Source organism: Barbatula barbatula (assembly GCF_947034865.1).
Source record: "Barbatula barbatula genome assembly, chromosome: 6".
NCBI lineage: Eukaryota > Metazoa > Chordata > Actinopteri > Cypriniformes > Nemacheilidae > Barbatula > Barbatula barbatula.
Window position 1 is genome coordinate 15,059,425 of NC_136765.1, and position 20,204 is coordinate 15,079,628.

A 20,204-nucleotide genomic window follows, 5' to 3' on the forward strand; every position below is an offset into this window, starting at 1 on the left:
TAGTCGATCTTGAAATTTCAAGAAATGTGTAAAATTGTATTCGGTCCATTTAAAATATTCCATATCAACGTAATGGTTCAATGTATCTTTTAACAGAAATGCAATATAATATACATAAATTCCTTCAGATGTGTATAAAGACCTTACATAATGAAGAGTTATGTTTTTATTACCTTAGAATTTACTGTAGAGTAAATTAGAAATAGAGCTATTTCTATCTACAGTACATACATTGCGGGGTCCCCTTAGGTGTTGTTTCTACAGTATAGCCCTAAACGGACAAACTGCTCTAAAGAGCGCGTTTCTTAAATACATTATTTGCTTCGGCAAAGAAGCGAAATGACATCTTAGTGCTGTGTCGGCCAATGTAGTTCTTCGAAAAAAACTGTGGAAAACTGCCAGTCGATCACTTTCTAGGGTCAATGATTTCTGTATTGAACTCAGATCATTATTACATTTATATTAGACTCTCAATTTATTCGGTAGGCAGCTGTGCAGTGAGCCAGATCAAATACAATGTCCTTAGTTTTATTATCCAAATCTTCCCTGTACAGACATTATCCTGCATTTAATTGTTAGGTATCTGTGGAATACAGATATGAAAACTATAGATTAGAAATGAAAACTGCTTATAAAGCAACCAGATTTGATATCAATAGGACTCTAACATTGTTTAAGTTGTGTGCGTATATATTGCTTGTTATGACAAGTACTGTGGTTTAATATCAAGATTGAATTTTTAGTAGGTCATTCTCTGAAAATCTACTGCGCACACTTAAAAACAACTATTCAACCTATATTTGCTTTAAAGCCAAATACACCGACAGGCCCTCAATCCAAGTCTATTCATGATTCTGAGTGAGATCAGGCACTGTGCTGTGAAGGCACTGACCTGTGCATGCACACATATTTAGCTCTCCCTAACCACTTCTTACCCCTCATTTCCCATTTTCCAAATCTGATCTTGATATTTTTCTGAAGGTTCCCACTCCGGTTTGCCTACAAAGGGGCTGTGCATGTTTATCTACCAGCACAGAGGGGCACTGTGAGCTCAGAGCCCAAACACAAAAACGACTGAAGTCCACACACCAAGTGCCCCCTCAGGATTACCTCATGAACAGTTAAGACTATACTACATGTTAAACACACATTCAAGTATTTCGGAAGAGATTAAAGAACTACGTTTTACAACAGTTTGTGGGCATAACGTCAAAAATGCGTTACAGCACGTACTATAAGTACAAGCGTATTTATGCACGTTCAAACAAATACTATATTTAACACTCGATCGCACAGAAAAGCATTTATTTTGTTTTGGAATGTGAACTCATGTACAAAGCTAGGATTTTGTGCCCCAATTGATTTCAATTTGACTTTAATGTGACAATCTGGGACGCTGATCGGCGTTACGATTTAGGATTAATCCAAAACGAAGTCCATTAGCATATGGAACAAGATCAAACTGAAAGCAACTTTTGATGAACAGGCTCCGAAAAGCAACATATGGCCAACACAAATACAACTTAAGTGTCCAATACAAAACAATATTTTGACCAGATCATAGACATATATATGGAGCGAGCTGTTAAGCGATTACCTTCCTTCTCAAAAATGTGCAATGTGTGGTGCATGTTTCAACCACGGATCAGGTTTCTGAATATCAACCACAACAATGGTGTTACTGATTAAAAATGGGTGGACGCAGAAGGCTATTCGCTCTGCTCTTGCGCTGTAAGCTTAGGGGATCAAATATTTGATGTATTTGGAATACAAGAACATGCTGTTCACATTTAAAGCATGTATGTTTATAAAAGCGTGATGTACCTCAGCAAATGAGATGATGAAGAAACCGCACCAGTAGTCTCTAGGGTCAAAGGTTGCCAAAACTTAACTAATTACACATAAAAATCGTTCATTTAGACACTGCAAAACAGATGTTGTTAGATCAGACTGAACATCTGGCACCTAGCAAACGATTGTTACAATGAGGATAAATGTAATTAAGGCATTATGTTTCACGGTATTTGGCAAATCATGTCGATGTTAGGCTACCTTTGCTTTCGGTCTTCCATTTTTTATTATAAAGACAAATGTAATCCAACTGTTTATAACTGGTGAAAGGGGCACATCAACCAAACCATTTACAGCGAACGGTTTTACTTGTACTATCTCACAAAAATGAGACTTACAATTCCATTGTAAGCCTGTTTAAATAGTCTTGTCATAAATAGTGGGTTATTACGTCATATCAGAGAGGAAAATGAATAGTAGCTCTCTTAAAGGAGGAATGTGCCGATTTTTGCGGCATCTAGTGGTGAGGTTGCGAATTGCAATCAACGGCTCACTCCAACCCTCCATTTCGAAGTAATATGGCAGCTTTAACAGGACAAAGATATGCGTTTTCGCATCGTTGCTGAAGGAGATAATGTATTTACGGGCTCTGTAGAGCACTTTGTTCGTTTAGGGCTACTGTAGAAACACTATGGCGGATTACATGCAAGGTGGATAGAAATATCTCATTCTAATGTAATACAAACACAACGCCTTATTATGTTTGATCGTTATACACCTCTGAAGACATAGTTATGTATATTATATTGCATTTCTGTCAACAGGTCCCCCCAAAATATAACACACAGCACCTTTAACGCGACCTGACAAAATGAATGAGATCTGTAGGTTTGGAAGACAGCTTGACCCAGAACAGGCTTATTGACATTGGCAGGCTCCAAAACGTTGATATAGATATTTTACTGTAATCAAAGAGCATCCATCACAAATTGCCAACCACAGGAACAGTTCCTCCACAGAGAAATGTGCCATGTGTACCCCACCACCTTCACCCCCGCTTTGTTTATTTTTCTGATACACAAGGATGTAATATCGCTTAATTTATGCTGGTAAATACAACCAGCCTTAAAATGGCAACGGAACTCAAGTGTTTGGGACTCTAAGATCTTATCAAAGAAGTCTCTCTGTGGCTGTGTTAGATGGGATGTTTCCCCAGACGAAACAAGTTTTTTTTGTAGGTTCAAAATTACCAATCCTGTACCTGACCCCTGGCTGACCATGTGCTCTTTGAACAGTAGTAAATCAATGGGCGGCATTCACAGTGCACTCGGGCAACAGTGACTTTTAGAGGAGGTTGGATTCGAAAACCTGGAGTTGTTTGAAGGCTCGTCCAAAGGAGAAACTGTAAACTAAGTTTGATGGCCCAGTTGGTGATGTCATGGTGTTATGGAAAGCATCATGAGGAAGACCACCAATTAGCCAGCTCTTTGAAAAATTCAACCTAAAGCAAAACGTGTTGACGGATTAAACTGCACAATTTCAACATAATTAAATATTGATTTCCCTTTAATTTGCAGGTTATTTGAAATAATGAGTTACACAGCTGAAACATTTTGGTTTAAACACAGAAAGTGCAAGTTATATAAATTCCCTAGATTTAACCAGACAACATTTGAACAAAGATGAAATCACCATTATTTATTCATTCAGAACCTCTATATGACTTGTTAGAGTGGAGAACACAAAAGAAGGTATTTTAAGAAATGTCTCTAGTTTTTTGTCCATACTATGGAAGTCAATGGGGTCTAATGTTGTTTGGTACAAACATTCAAAAAATAAATGAGGAAACAATTTAAATTTATGGGCAAATTATCACTTTAATGTACTTTTAAAGTAATAAACTTTGCATCAAACTAAACATTGTAACCTATTACAGAGTAAGGCAGTGGTTCTCAAACTTTTCAAGTACCATTTATTAAATATATGTTTTACATACAGTTTTAAATTTTCTGTCGTGTCACATACCACCAGGGATCTCTTGGAGTACCACTAGTGGTGGGTGGACCACAGTTTGAGAACCAGTGCAGAACAGTATAGAGCTCGTCAATCGACTTCATGGCGCCTTACATGCTGGGGCGGCACCGCCATCTTCGGAGATTGTTTACTAGTCATTGTTTTGTTTTACTACGGCTCTCACCTTGCTTTTACGTACAGTGGTGTGAAGAGAAAATCAAGTCAAACAGAACAACATTGAACTGAACTTACTAACAGAAAAGAGTTGCTACCACCTACAAATATGACCCAGCATGCAACACGGCGTGAAGTCGATTGACAAGCTCTGTTCATCTCACACAGCTACAGTCCTGTTTAATACTGTGACCAATTTACATTTACATTTAGTCATATGATTCTTGAAAAAAACAATAATCTAAATGTAAATTTCAATATATGAACATCCTTCCAAATAAACATATTAAGCTATAAACAGTTGAATATTACACACATCAAATACACTGCTGAATGATAAAACGTAAAAGCAGTTTTTAGTTAGTTCTGGTCTCATACACAACATCCTCTGCAACGGGCAGTAACGCAAGCTGCTATTTCCTTGCAAAGGGGCATCTGTGAACCAAATGGTAGAACATGATGAGGGATGGATCATTGAGAAGAACAAGACAATGGGCCGGGAAATAAAAGCCCCGCACTTTCGATACCGCCCTGCTCGAGACATCCGTTGATGCTAATCGAGGATGTCACTCAAATAGGGAGTTTTGAGAACTTTTAATTGTGGCTTCTCTTTCATCTGCCTTGACCTGGCAAAACCCTCCTGCTTGTCATCTTTTGGCACGTTTGATTCCAATGTCGGGTTTAGACTTTTAATCATCCAGCTCGTGATTGTGCGACATAATGTAACCAGCATCGTCTGTTGCGTTACCCGGAGATCCGCTGTCTGTCACTGAATGTTATGCGACGGTAATGCGGTTAAAGCATTCCATATGTTTACGATAAAAAAGCAGTTGTCGGACACTTTTACATCAATGACTTCTGGATGAGCCTCGAAACAGCAGGGACTACAGGTATTCAATCACAAATCATCGGGTTTTAAGTTTTTTAGAACGTATCTTCTGGAAGATTAAGCGTTCTGGTTCATAACATAATTTCTGGTGGTCAATAGCTCCACCATACTGACAATTTCAAGGTCCCCACAGCTTGTTGGTCCTGACAGCACACCTGACGGGAACAATGTCCACCTGGACCATCCCATCCATCACGCAAGCCTGTGGAGGTGCTTTATTTGGACATCTCAGCCATCTGCATGTGGTTTGTCTTATTACAGGTGAGGGCTTGGTAATGTCTTTCCCACATAGCAAGCTCAATAAAAACGTCCACACTGCTTTATACATAAAGATACCGGACTATCATATACTGCTTACGGAAAAAGAGGAAGAGGCCAGTTGGCACCGCCGAAGGTCCTGAATGCATTTCACGTTACTGTGCGCTCTATAAAAAGATTCCAGGAATCCCATCCAGGACTACCTGACAACCCAAAATATCAGTAATGCCCAGATTATGACCTAAATATGTCTCCTGAGAGAGCTGATAGTCAAGAAGACATTTTTTTCCATTAACCAATGAACTGCATTCACAGGATTGTGGAACACCACAGACAGCAAAGGATTAACATCTTAGCAAAACTGAAGTCACTTCATTGTCTGCTGCCATCTACTGACTTCATGGTAACAGTGATGACATCACCACGTGTCACAATGGCCAGAAACATACAGAGGGGCTTTTTGACAAAGCCAAGAGATGCCATGCATTAAATGTGTTTTATATTTTAGTATAATGAACTGGTCATATATGATCTTAAATTGAGGCGACCTGCTGCACATACAATTAAATGGCATTGACTTTGCTGTATACACAGTGCTGGAAATTGAGGGAACCAGGGGGTGCGGAGTCCATGGAGTGAATTACAAGGTGGAACAGAGTTTTGCTTCAAAATGTAGAGGACTTTTATGTACTGTAGCAAAATTCACACAGAAAAATAATGGGATTTCTTCAATGTGTGCTTTGAAAATGTTAAATATGTCTCCAACTAGCGCCCCCCCAGAGAATATTGGCCACCACTAGTCATACATCATTTTAAACATCCAATTTTAAAATTGCTTTATGTGTTTATACGTTAATTTATTTATTAACAAAGAAAAAATTCCACCTTTAATAAATGTGCAAATAGAAAATTGCCCACCTTCAATCATATCAAAAGTGTCTGGAGGCATACAGTGTCCAGCGTGGCTCACAGCCCACACCGGATATCTTCTGAGGAACGTCTGATACAGCGTCCACATGTATGTCTTATAGAAGCCCACTACACCCGGGTTACCTGTGGAAAAGTGAAAGTATTGTTAAGACGAGATATATAATTAATACTTTTTTCTAAGGATAGTCAGACCCTGTATCAAGAGACAGAACATCAAAGTCTGCATTATTGCTACATTATCCAGCTTATAAAATAATAAAAATAAAAACCTTATACAGCAAGCAAGTTATTGAACATGAAATATTGATTTGAAGTATTTTATTAGCTCATCTTTAACTAATGTAGACCTTCCATGAGGAAAACCTGTTGACTTTTGGTTTTAAGGTAAGACACAAGAACAGGCAATTTGGTTCATTAATTTGTAAATATAATGTTAAACATGTTATTAAAATATATTTTTACATTTTTACATTTCATTTTTGTGTCATTTTAAACCATGGCTGTAAGAATGATTTGCAGCATCCAGTTTACCATGTGTTATTAGTGTTGAGCGGTTGTTATCTGGGAATATCAGACATTGGAATATCGCCATTGGACGGTCAGAATCAAGTATTCCAGAGCACAGTGTAATAAATGTTTATATCATATAATGGTACCTGACTATTCCAACAAAACAGTCAATATTTGAAACACAACAAGTCAGAATTTTGACCTGGTCAACTATTTAAAAAAAAATCGATTCCCTGATCGCCCCATAAAATGTTTCAGACATTCAAACCAATATCGTGACGTAACTAACTATGTAAACCAAACCCTTTATTAACTGCTCAAAATGAAAGAATCAGCCTCAGGTACAGAGCACTGCATTTTCTTTAACCCCGATTTAAAGAAAACACAGCGGTCTGCTGATGTAGCTCTGTTGCTCTTCACAGATAAGGTTAACTGCAAGTGAGGGGAGATAAGGAGAAAAATGGCGTCTCTGATACCCAGCTGCCTCCACAGCAGAACAATGGACACTCTGTGTGGTCAAAGCCAACTCACCCTCTCATTTCAAGAGAGTATCGACAGGTCACAGCCTCACGTAGTGATGAATTTACCGTGATGCTGTGTGTCCTTCAGAGGTGACGTAACATACAAGTATAACACAGACCTTTTACAAATGTTGTTTTCACAGAGAAGGTGAATGTTAAAGAGAACAGTGGTCACTGAAAGCATATGGGCTGTACGTTGCTATGGATAAAAGCAACTGCCAAATGCTTAAATGTAAATTTAGTTAAAGACAGTTACATCGAAAGTTTTCTGACTGAAATATTAAGATATTTTTAAAGTTGTGTTGTGTATTCCAGCCATGACATGCAAAACACAATCTGTGCACCTTGTTCCATTGTGTTGTCTAGTATGCTGCTAAGACAATTACATTTCAGATAGTCTTACAGTCCTGTAGTGTGAGCTTGTCTAACACATCCAGCAGTGAAGCACCGTTCCAGATCTCACAGCTGGGGCAGCGTACGCCGAGATATCGTGCACCGATAGGCCTGTGCAAGGCAAGCGTGAGGGCCAACAGCAGCCCTTCCGAGCTCTCTTCAGACTGATTAAATCCATTTGTATGTTTTCATTCATGCTGAGAGTTTCCAAATCTCTTTCAGATGGGACTTGACGTGCTCAAAGGCCCAACTGCTTTGAGCCACTATTATTGGAAATGGCAGGTTTTTCCCGACCAGCTGCCACAATAAAGCCACCGGCTGCCTTGCACTAAACGCAGAGATGGAATCAAAGATTTCAGTGTCACACATGGACCCACAGAGATGGGGCGGGGAAGGTGGAAGAGGCGACAAGTGCGCAACAGCTTGTATGCTGCTCTGCTTAGTTAAAGGGTTAGTTTACCCAAAATTATTCTGTCATCATTTACTTATCCTCTTCTCATTTCAAGTCTTTTCTTTCCTCTGCAGAACACAAAAGAAGACATTTTGAAGAATGTTGGTAACCAAACAACAGCGGTTCCCATTCACTTCTATAGAACGGACACAAAACCAATGCAAGTCAATGGTTAGGCCCGTTTTTCCGGTACTGACATTCTTAAAAATATCTACTTTCGTTCTTCGACAGAACACAAAAGTCATACAGGTTTGAAATGACCAGAGGATGAGTAAATAATGTCAAATTCTGTATATTGGAAAAAAAATGCATATGGGTTTACAACTACTTACAGATGAGCAAATAATGCGTTTTCATTCTTTTCCTTTTTGGTTGAGCTAATACAACATGCAAGAAACCGAATTTAGGAATTTATTTAGACAATGTTAAGCAAATGAGACACTGAATGTCCATCGACATGTCAATCGTATATTTGTGGATTTAGTACATCAGGAACAGAAGCATCTTCCCTCTGTTCTCTGTTTTTAATCCACTTACATTTAATTTCATGCACATCACCCACCTAACAGCGATTCAGAAGCGCTTGCAGGGAGAAAGAATGCAAAGTAGGCGTTCCTACCGGGGAAAAAGGACAGAGGCATGAGCTATCCACTCCTCTCCCACACATTATCATTTCCCCCTCTCCCTAAGTTCATAAATTCAGGGCTGCTCACCGGGACATTTAACAGATACCCTGCCTGCCGTCTCTGACCCCAAGACTGCCTGGACTACCACACCACTGACGTAGCCCTGCAGGTGCAGGACATTCTCCCTTTGTTACACACACACACGCACAAACCTGACTGTTCACCTACCACCCCTAACTCACAAACACACGCAGGAGGGAAGCCACTAAATCAATAGATAAACCCCAGCCGTGATGTGGAACCCAAGTGGATTCCATTGAATGAAATATCTCCTCAAATCTGGCATATGAATGAAGAATGGTTTTTGATAGCAGTAGTGTACATGATGGCTAAACACAGTTTATAGTCTGCGAACACCGTATTAAACCACCCATCTTGGCATTTGATATTTCATAGACAATGTCTACAGATGGATATTAATATACTATAAGCAATAAAAATACGTAAAGAAGCATCAAGTTACACTTGAAGTTGAGTCAAAATGATGCAGCGACTGCACTTTTTGCATCATATCCTTTGTAAAAAGTAATAAATTCTTTCAAATTATTTCCTTTTTAGTAATTCTTATATTTGTCAGGACAGGGGAAAATCCTAACATGTCAACCCTCAAACAATGATTTTACAAAGAAAGCAAGTTATCACCGAAAATAAATGTATAGAACTATTAGGTGGGAAATGTATCGAAAGATTTGCTTGAATTTTATTTCATGTCTATTTCTAAGTGTGTATAACAGTCAAACTGGTTATTCCAGAGGCATTTAAAAAAAAAAAAACAGATTTCAAGAGTATCATAAGATGGTGCGTTGTAATTTTGTAATTTAAACCCCTTATATGTCCGTGATGTTTAAAATCTCACAATTGTAATGTCAGTATGGAAAGATCTTAACATGTCAACCCTGTAACACGATTATACAAAGTAAGCAGGTTATAACTGAATAGAAATGTATAGGAATTTTGTAACATAGAAATATAATTTAAAAATAATTAAAGCTAATATGTCTACAAAAATATACTAAGTAATGTGCATAATGATTTTCTAAAAAAGACATTCAAATGTATTATTTCATCTTAAGGCACATTGTAATTTAAACCCATTTGTTGGACACAATGTGTCAAATTGGAAAAAAAAATAAACAATCAAATTGGAAAAGGTACACCCTAAAAAAGTCAGTAAAAATAGGGCACAATATACTGTATTAATATGAAGGAATTTTCCGTAATCATTTTGATTGTATTTTACAGTTTGCACTGTACCAAATTGCATTTTAGTATGAACGGAACAGTCCGTAAAATAAAGGAAAATGTACTGGTAATTTTCAGATTTTTTTTTACAGTGTACAAATTTCATAGCATAACCCTCTCATTAAGGAATGCATTATAGCATTTGGTGGAATTCGTTCATGCTGCCAGTGTGTGAAGTTGTCTTTAACTTATTAGCTCTTGACATGCAGTCTGCAAGTGAAAATGCTTATTGACTCTGGCAAACCTGCAGGGGTGACTATAGCCAGATCACCTGACTGATGACTCTCCCGGGGTTAGTTCAATCTATTCAAGAGGTATTGTAATCCCAGATAAAAGGCAAAAGGGGAGTTGCCTACATCGGGAGCTAGAAGAGCCTGATGGCCAAGTAACAATTTACGAATCAAAAGAGAAGATGACAACATGTATTTTTAACGCAACATATCTTAGTTTATAAGATTATAAAGGCTGCAATTTATACAATGCTACATTGCTAAAACGTTTGTTTATTCACAGCTCAGTGACATTACATTATTGTTAATTAAACATTAAACTGCTGCTCCACCTTTGAAATCTGTGTTGAGATCTGTGCCAAAATAATAGTACTGTATCAAATTAATACATTTACAGGCTTTCAACATGCCAACTAGAAATCTTGGACCTAACCAGTCCTGAAACATTTGAAGATAGGGAAACCTCCGTGTTTCATTACAAAATTGAACAGTCAACTATCCACTAGTCATTGAATCATTTTGTCCCGCAGTTGAAGGGTGGTACAAGTTCAGCGGTTTACAGCACTGGAACAGAAATCAAATACAACCTCCAGGTAACATTCCTTAAAGCATTGCGCCTCAAATCTCAGCAATGCACGAAAAAGCAAAAATAATAACCTCTCTTGGCAAGCCCTTCGTGACCCCTGATCCACCTGCTCATCGAATGCTAGCAAGAGAATCATAATTGTAGAACTTCCATCAAATTTTATGAAAGGTGGTCAGTAAAGCTGGGTGGAGTGAGACTGTTACTTGCATGAACTATTAAATCTGACATATTAATATTAGTTTCCATGTTGAAAAACAGACCCCTTGGAAACATTTTGAGAGAAAAAAACAGAGATACTTGTTATTAAGCACATCATTTAAGAGAAACTGCCTCAACATTTCAATATACAGAAAGAAAAGAGTAAAACAGGTTGGTTGTTTTCTAAAGATGGCAAAGGCAAAATAAATCTTTGTAAGATTATTATGAATTATCAAACAATGCGATACTGTGGGCTATTGGATGCAGCTGCCGGGACAAGCGGAGTGCTTTGCACAGCAGGTTCCTATAAATCAGAACCATCTGGAGATCTATCCCTGACCCACTGAACATCTCTGCTCTACATACTATGAGAGATCTTAACTTACATTTTAACTTTAAAACCATAAAGAGCTTAGCAGCTTTTTAAAAACGGTTTCATTTCCACATACAGTATAATACATACATTTCTGTATACAATATACATTGGATAACATGTACCATATAAATTGGACATAAACATTCCAAGTTACACACGTCATATTAAAACACGTCCAAAGGTTTTGAGTACACATATCTTTGAAGGGGGAAGCAGACTATTAGTTAAACTATTTATTGTTACAATCTTAATGACTGTTTTCAGTCTCGACCTACAGAAAGCTTAATGTCCTTTGATACAGAACCCAACATAAGACACTATACCCAGCAGGGGACATTCAAAACCAACTACAGTATAACACAACAAACCTGCTGCCATCCAGTGGTCCACATAGTTAACACAGATGGTGTCCTTTGTGAAGTGAGATGGTCTGGCATTTACATATGTAAGCACACATAAATGTAAATGTGCCCGTTTCTAACCTGATGTTGCTAAAACAACATAAAAAAACAAGAAACAGTTGGCATTTTAAGTGATAAGACTTAAGAAAAAAAAAACTAATCCTAAACAACCTACTGGAAGGCTACTACAGTAAGACTACGTGGTGTTGTAAATATCCACCATTGTTTAGAGAAATATTGCATAAGTTTGTCTCCTAACATGCTCAGTCATAACATGCTTGTCTTTACACTACACCATTCCTCATCCTTTCAAAAAAGTCTATTAAAACAGTAGCACCTGTGCTAGACCTCCTGGATATGAGAGCCAAGGGAGCCTCAGGCCAGACTGTAGAGATTATTGCCGTTATCTCTAGAGAAAAGGGCACAAGCTCTACAATAACAGCCCCGGCATACAAGCTCTCTGTTGCTCATAAAGAGTCTATTGAGCACAATGCTCAGTGACATTCAGAGCCTGGTGAAAAGAGACCACTAAGAGAAAAACTTCTATAAGGTCATCAGCCCTACCACACTTTCTCTTCTGGACATCTGCGGTTGAGGCTCTATTTTCCCTAATTTTACAAGTACTCAAAATACATTAATCATATTATAAAATGTGTAAAAGCGACTGTTTAGAACAAGTTAATAAGGTTAATAGTCCATTCACTACAGGAACTCTTGACATGATGTTTTTAGATATAAAGCCTTTAAGAAGTCTAATATACAGTAAATTATGTTTTCTACCAATCAAGTTATATTCTATCTATTATCGCAATGAAAGATTATGTAAGATTTCCCAGACATGATATAGTGTATTCTCTTTTAGTAGATATGCAGGCCATAACACCAGTTAAATCAAATACCTTAACATATAGATTTCTCGGTCACTTCACCTGAAACATAATAATCGTGATTTATTCATGTTAACAATGACAGGTCTTTCTTTCAGGATCCAAAGTGCCTGAGCCACGCTATCTGAAAAACTGACAATATTTATAGTGTTTAATATCTAATTTTGAGCCACTCAGCTTTTATGAGGTCAGACCGCTAGAAGCATCTGTCAGGGACACATACAAGCATAAAAAGGTTTGTTTGTTTTATTCAGTTTTAACGTTATTCCAGCATTTAAGCAATATTCAAGGCGAGAACCGATCCATACCAGAAGTCCTATTTAAATATTGAACTTTTCTTTATGCTCCCTACATCTGTTGGATTGTTTTATGTTAAATGTATCATGTCCAGTGTATCATATTGTCCATAACTACAACAGGTACTCTTGCTTATCTCTTGGCAAACAAAACTGAAAAGCTTGCACTAAGATTACGAGTTACGTCTCAAGACCAGTGTATTTGGTGCTTCATATTAATTAGAGAAGAAAGGTCATGATTTACAGCTGAGCAAAGACCGAAAAGGTTCAAAGGTCATGCAGGTGTTGCCTGCCATCAAAAATGATTCTCTTAAAGCAGAGACTTAATGTGATATGAAGCAGATATTCAAAGTAACATTTATTCACATTTGAATGTACTAAATGACATTTTTATTTTATTTTTGCCACACAAAGACTTCATCCATCTTACCTGGAATGATAAGGATGAGCACTTTGGGAGGTTTTGGGTCTTTGCTGGCAGAGTGCAGGTCTGTTGATCCATACTTGAGCACTTCAGTGACTGCTCCTCTGCAGTAGAAATACTCCACAGATGCATCCTCCCCGTGCCCCTCAGATCCCGAGCTACACATCACATTAACCGGATCACGCTCGCGTAGTTCTGGATCCAAGGAAGCAGATCAGATACACGGGTCAGTTTTCAAAGATGACACATGGCTGAACCAGAATCCAAACTGATAAATGAATGCTACAAGCCAAAAAGGAGGGAAGTAACCACAGCGTATGGGAATCTCATTCATCATTACTGTAATGGCCTTTTGTTCTTCTCCATCAAACAACAATCATACATTAGGACTTAACCTAGCTGATAATGACTTCGAATTAAAACGATAACCTTTCAAAAACAAATAACTTCAAATTGTATTTCACCTTCCGAGCATTTTATTTTTAATGCAAGTATACTTACATATTCTCTGTTATATTTTCTTTCCTTAGAAAAATATTTTTTTAACTATATCAAATTGAAACAAAGCCACCTGCCCTGTTCATGTCTAAACCTTTATCTATTATCAACAAGGCATTTTTGTAATACTCAGCACAATAAAAGGTATTTGGAATAAAAGTCACAGGCACAACAAGAAGCAGCGGTACATTTATTGACAGCACAAACATTTTGGATCAGTTATCATGTTCTGTCTGTCTCTTCTGGACAATTATCTATATTTATAGGACTCTATATTGAAAAGATAAAATAGAGAGTTGACAACTATTTTTAGATATCAATGACAACTTCGTCGATCTTGCTTGTTCGGTTTTTTAGTTTCTTTTCATGTCTCAGATGTATCGCCCTCTTTTTAATTATTATGCATATTCATTCAATTAACTTGCGACTTCATACAAAGTTAAAATGGTTAGAGAAGTTATGTGGCACGGAAGGTACTTTTCTTACCTACAGATGCTTTTCTTGTGGGTTTTTGTCAGCGGAAAGGTTTGTGAAAAGAGATTTAATGACATTTACCGGTTATCTTGTGTTAGCAGGTATCATTAAAAACCAGTGGAGAGATGACTTCCTACTGTGTCTCTTCTTCTCCTCTCAAGGCTGCAAACAAACGGAGCGCTATCGCCCCCTACTGTAGCCTGTGCAAAGTGTTCCAAGTAGTGCATGCTGTACTCTTTTATTTAGCAAGTTAACCATAATATGTTCTACATTTTTAACTGGTCTTGTCTTAATGTTCACGTATAATAAGTGTATGCTAAATAAGTGTAGAACAACACGAGTGTAGTTTAAATATCTTCGCCACACAATATTTGTGTTATTATTAGCAGATGTTGAACCCCAAAGCCTTGGCTCACTCGTTTATCAGAGAAAACGTTTCCCCGCTTAACATTGGTTTAGTTCACGTGTGATATTGCATTGATTCTTGTGTTGATATAACAGATTGTGTTGTCAAGTCCACTTTGCACATTCCAATTGCATCATTGGTCCAAACATGCTGGAAAGTACCTTCTCCCATATTAGGTAATTTGTGTGTGTGCTCTATGGTTTTACATGGGTTGGGGGGGTTGTTGGATGACACAACGCAAAAATTCAGTTTTGCTTGAATTTTTGGAGAGGTCAACAGTGGTGTGCAGTCACTTCAGAAATGTACAGGGAAACAAGGCATTTCCAGAGATAATGGCATACATTAACATTAAAGAGATTTATTAAAACAGAAGAAATCAGCATTTGGTTCATTCCTTGACCAAAAGCATAATAAGCATATAAATTTGACAGCCCATCAAGTGTAATGTTCCCACACAGCGTGTCGGACCGTATCCCGTCTCAGGGTGTGATCTGTGTTTGCAACTATCAATGTACATTTCTGAAGTGACTGCACACCACTGTTGACCTATCTTTGACCTCTCAGCGGGAAGCTTCAGAGCTGATCGACTTCAGCAGATGTCCTGGACCGCTGCTCCGGTGTGCGGATCTCATCCCAAGTAAGGCCCAAACCTGAGGCTCTTAATGGCCACACACGCAGCGGCGCTTTACAGTAGCAGCAGTTTTAACGTTGGAAATCAAATGGCACGTTTATAGTCACATGCTGAGTTTTCATAAAGACAATCTAATTTTCATCCGTCCGAAACATCGTGAGTTTCATGGTATTATATCTGGACGCAATCCACTCTTGTGTAGAAATTTGTTGAATCTGATTTTCTGCTTTTGCTGTAACAGCCAGAAAAGTGCAAGCAAAGCACAAAAGTCTCCAGCACTGGCTTAAGCAGTATAGTCTTATATCAGTATTCTTTCAACATTCTATCACAAAATTACAAGTCAGTTATTGAAAGTGAACAAAGTGATGTAGAACTAGTTTACAAAAATCAAAGATAAAAATAAATTAAAATCACTTTCTATGACTTTTTATTAAGTTCTAGGTATCCTGTGAGTTATCATATCAAGTTAGGAAACCTACTAAACCAAATAAATGTTGTCAGTTTGAAACAGCAGGGTCACATGTGAGACTGAGAAATTGTATTCTGTCAATGTAAATAAGATTATTCATAGAATATCTGGAAAGTCAAGTAGTCACTCGATTAAGCTTTTACTGTGTCAAAGATACGTTTGAGATTACTGAAGTCTGTTTTTGTGATATTAATGTCTAAAATAATGTCCATTTACGATAAACGTGATAGCAAAAATGTTTGCAGACAGAAACATTTAATGAAAACACATAGTTTCTCATTTAGCTGTTTTGGCTTGCTCAAATATAATGTGACATGTAGGTCTGTGTCATAGCTGAAAATAATGGATGTTTAACACTTGGCCAGAGTTATAGTCTACAATTAACTTTTTCCATGTAGCCAGCCAAACATAAATTGAAAAATAATTGGAATTGGCTATTACGGCGGGCAAATTGTTCCAGCTTTCTATAGTTCTCCCAAGTATGCACTAATTCCATCGTCATTCAAACTCAGTGAGAGCCAGGTATGCTTGGCTTGCGTAAATTCTTTCGATGAATAAATTCATAAGTTATCATTTTTACACATGTTTTTAAAAGAATGTAAGGGATTCTTTTTTAAGATACAGAAAATTAGTTTTTAAAACGTGAGGGAAGAGATTGACAGATCACCCCTGGCCCCATCTATTGTATTTGGTCCTGCCCAAATTCATGCATATGGCCCTAGGGTATGGCATACAAGCAACGGTTGCTTATATGAATACTATTTACGCCTCCAAGAATTCCACGCTTCTGATCTGACATTCTCACATATCTGTCTAATCAATAATAATATTCTTTTATTATTTATTTCATTTTACTGGGAACACATGTAACATCTAACCACACACAGTCAAACACATTTTCACCGAGCCGCTTGAGGACAACGGGGAATACTTAGCACACCTGCAAAAACACAGTATCAAAATATTGTACGAAAAATGTGTTCAAAAATTAAAAAGAGAGATTATAATGCTAAGTATTTCCTGAATATATCATGATGCATGATGATGTGAATATTTCTTATTCATTAATAAACACACAGCTGTTTCTCTTGGTATTTTCCCTCATTTTTCTTTTCATCTAAGAAAATGAATCACACGCTTTATTGTTTTTCTTTCACTAGAGGTAATAATGGCATAATGTCACGTCTTCTGCTGATTATGAACTTTATATGTGACACAACTTACTAGGATATCAGATATACTTAGAAAGATGATCAAGTGAAAACATTAGCAGTGTGGTTTTGTTAAATAATTTTTAATGTGATTACGTTTAGAGTCCAAATCTGTCAAGAGTTACCTGTTTTTTAGGTAAAAGTGTCGACGGTTTCATCAGACACATAACAATTTAATATTAAGAATTTAATTGAATTATAAATACATTTGCAAGTAAACCGAAAGTGAGGTAAAGTGAACTGGTCTGGTCTTGAACAGCTTCCCACATCTTGGAAATGTTTCAGTTCCATCTGCACACACAGAAAAAGATTCACTCAGTCCTCATAAGTGTGCCATGTCTGTAATCTCTTGCTCAGTCAGTGACCGGCTGTAGTTTTACGCTCTAGTTTTGTCATAAATCATCACAAGATTTAGAGACAGACTTTGAAACCTGCTGCCATGATTTACACGTATTATAGACCTAACAGGTTGAGAGACATTATCTTTGCTCTCAAAGGAGGGGAGGACGCTGTCCATTAGAACCACTAAGCATCCCCCATACGGGTTGGAAACTGATGCATCCAACCTGCCCTGTGTGGTTAAAAGGCCATATTAGTGTCTTGCTCCTGTGGGGCCCTGAGTTCTACACACGGTGTGTTTGTGTGTGTGCATGTGTGTATTTGTGAAGGGATGTGATTTATACATGCAGAGGTCAGAAGGAAGAGAGGTTGCCTTGTGTTCAGTATAGCACCTGGCCCGTCATATCCGATCACATCAATTTTCTTTTCTCTCCTTTTCTCAAAGACATTAATCAAACACGTTCCATAGCACTACATGCTCTAAATCCTGTTCATACATTTGAGGGAAAAACATTTCCCGTCCGACCACATGTACATCTGTTCTACTAAGAATAAAACATTTACAGTATTATACAGTATCTCGTTTTATGTTACAAACCTATTTTGCAATGCTAAAATTGAAATACTAAAATATTATGCGTTTTTTAAATTAAGAATTAACTATTATATTTCATCAATATGAACTGTTTTCTGAACACTTTATTCACAATTATTTCAACATTTAAAAAAATGAGACAACAATTTCTGGTTTCGTGTTTCAACGCCACATTCTTATCTGTTTCGTTTATGACGGCCAGCAATTAAACCATTTCCTGCCTTTATGTCACAAATTCATCCATCTAGATTTCATTACTGTAGACATTTCAGATAGAAACCATTGGCAACAGTTATTGTGTGGCATGGGCTGCCCAGCAGCAGGTCTCTTTTATGAGGGTGTCCGGGTGAACTGGTTTAGGGTCACATTCAGCTGCCATTAATTAAACACAGCTGCTAGATGGCTGAGAGACTGCCACGACTGCCAGCATGAGTCGTCCAACCAAAATATTGCATATACTTAATGCATATTTGTACCTCTGTGTGCAGCATCTCAAACTCTGAATTTGAGAACATTTATTTGACTGAATTCCAAGAGGGGGTCTGTGGCCCCTTGGGTCTCTTCAACAGTACTGCCAAATATTGTTTGATCTATGACAAATCTTTTTGGAAATATGAAACCATGTGCCTCACAAAAAAACACTCTTAAAATATTTTTTATCCTAATAAAAAATGGTTCCTCTGACAATTAATATAACTCTTCAAATTAATAAAAATGGTTTTGCAATAATATGTTTTATAGGCCATGTTAAAAACAAGCAACCCTCATTTTTAAAATGTCATACTCCTGTACTCTGTTTAGTTTAGTTTAAAGGTTATTTCAAACCTACATGACTTTGAATTGTTGGTAACTAAACAATATTGGCCCCCATTGACTTTTGGACAGAAAACCACAGAAAGATCAGAAGAGTCATATAAAACGTTGTATACAGGCAGGGTTGCCAGAAAACTAGCTCAATGGCCCATCAAAAATAGCCCAATTATCCCACCCATAATATCAAAACTCACAAAAATGTCACTACTACCCCTAAAATTATTGTTTTATCGACTTTGTTATGCACACACAATTATTTTTTTATAAAAATCAGTAGTTGTAATAAAAAAAGTTTGTTTACATAACTTGGCAACCATGTATACAGGTTTGGCACAACACGAGGATAAATGAAGAATGGCAAACTATCTCTTATTTCTTTATAATAATTTAAAGACTCATCATGATTTTTTACTTTCTTCTGCACAATACAAAAGAAGATATTATAGAATGTTGGCAACCGAACCATATCAGTACCCATTGACTTGCCATTGGTTTGTTGTCCAGTTCCTTTGTGTTCTGCTAAAGAAAGAAAGTAATAAAGGTTTGAAATAACCAGCGCGTGAGTATACAGCCCCTTTAATATAACATGTTTGATTGAGTATGCAGACACTGAGAGAGGTGACAGAAATAGTCTTTAGAAAAACACTTTTTGGAACTACACTGCTGTGTCAGCTGTTTCACTTCTCAAGAGTTTTGCCAAATCCTGTCAAAAATGAATTCGTTTTACAGTTGAACATCTATAGAATTTTGAAGGCAATCATTTTCTAAGCAGATTCATTAGCATAACAGAACAGATGGAAAGTGTGTAATTGTAAATCTGCTGAATTTTAAAGATATTTTAGTCCTCTAAAAATAAGAGAACGAGAGAGATCTTTACCATCGCTGTTGTGTTCCAACTCCCTACTGGACCGGTCAGGGAAAAGCATGCAAATTGAAAATTGCATAAATCCAAAGGAGTCACTAAGGTCATATTAATAAATGTATCGTTTCTTCATTACAACTCTTCAACTTTTAAGCCACTTGATTGGCTGAATCAAGAGGTTTAGGTCTTTAAGCATGCAGTCAATCGGTCTGAACTTCATCATTCTAGAGGGAAAGTTTGCTAAGGGGCGGGGAAAACAGGTGACCTTCCTATTATTTTGATTCTGGTGTGAGAGGCTGATGATACCCAAATGCCAGCCAGTCAGCATTTGATCTGTAAGAAGGTCAAGTGAGAAGCAGAAAAAATAAGAGGCATGAAATCATCCATCCATGTGATTTTTATCAGTGTGTATAGCCAGCTGCAGCAGGTCTGGATGATGCGGGTGAGGTTTGGTGTAGAGCAGCAACTGTTTTATCGCCTTTTGCACACTCTTTAAATCACTGACATTTCGTTTTTGCTTGTTACTCCTCGGTAGAAATGAAATTACTTAGCGCTGGCATCAGGTCAGGGCTATTCGACAGTCAGAGATGTTGTTGTGGAACATGATTTTTTACAGTAACATCTGCGCTTGAAGACACCTCACAAATCTC

At 37.4% G+C, this 20,204-nt stretch overlaps 1 protein-coding gene across 4 annotated transcripts in view; it reads right to left on the reverse strand.

Moving 5' to 3' along the window:
• ldah (lipid droplet associated hydrolase) overlaps positions 1–14,444 on the reverse strand; it is a 36,004-nt gene extending 21,560 nt beyond the window's left edge. Inside the window, exons 1-3 of one of the 4 annotated variants that reach the window (XM_079459076.1) lie at positions 14,241–14,444; positions 13,263–13,451; positions 6,044–6,178 (exon numbers count right to left, since the gene is read on the reverse strand). In XM_079459076.1, the coding sequence (XP_079315202.1) occupies positions 6,044–6,178; positions 13,263–13,422 (295 nt within the window). In that variant the 5' untranslated portion in view covers positions 13,423–13,451; positions 14,241–14,444. Of the gene's footprint in view, positions 1–6,043; positions 6,179–13,262; positions 13,539–14,240 lie in introns of all 4 variants that reach the window. The other 3 variants (XM_079459078.1, XM_079459077.1, XM_079459079.1) reach the window with 3 other exon arrangements.
• Between the last annotated feature and the right edge of the window lie 5,760 nt (positions 14,445–20,204).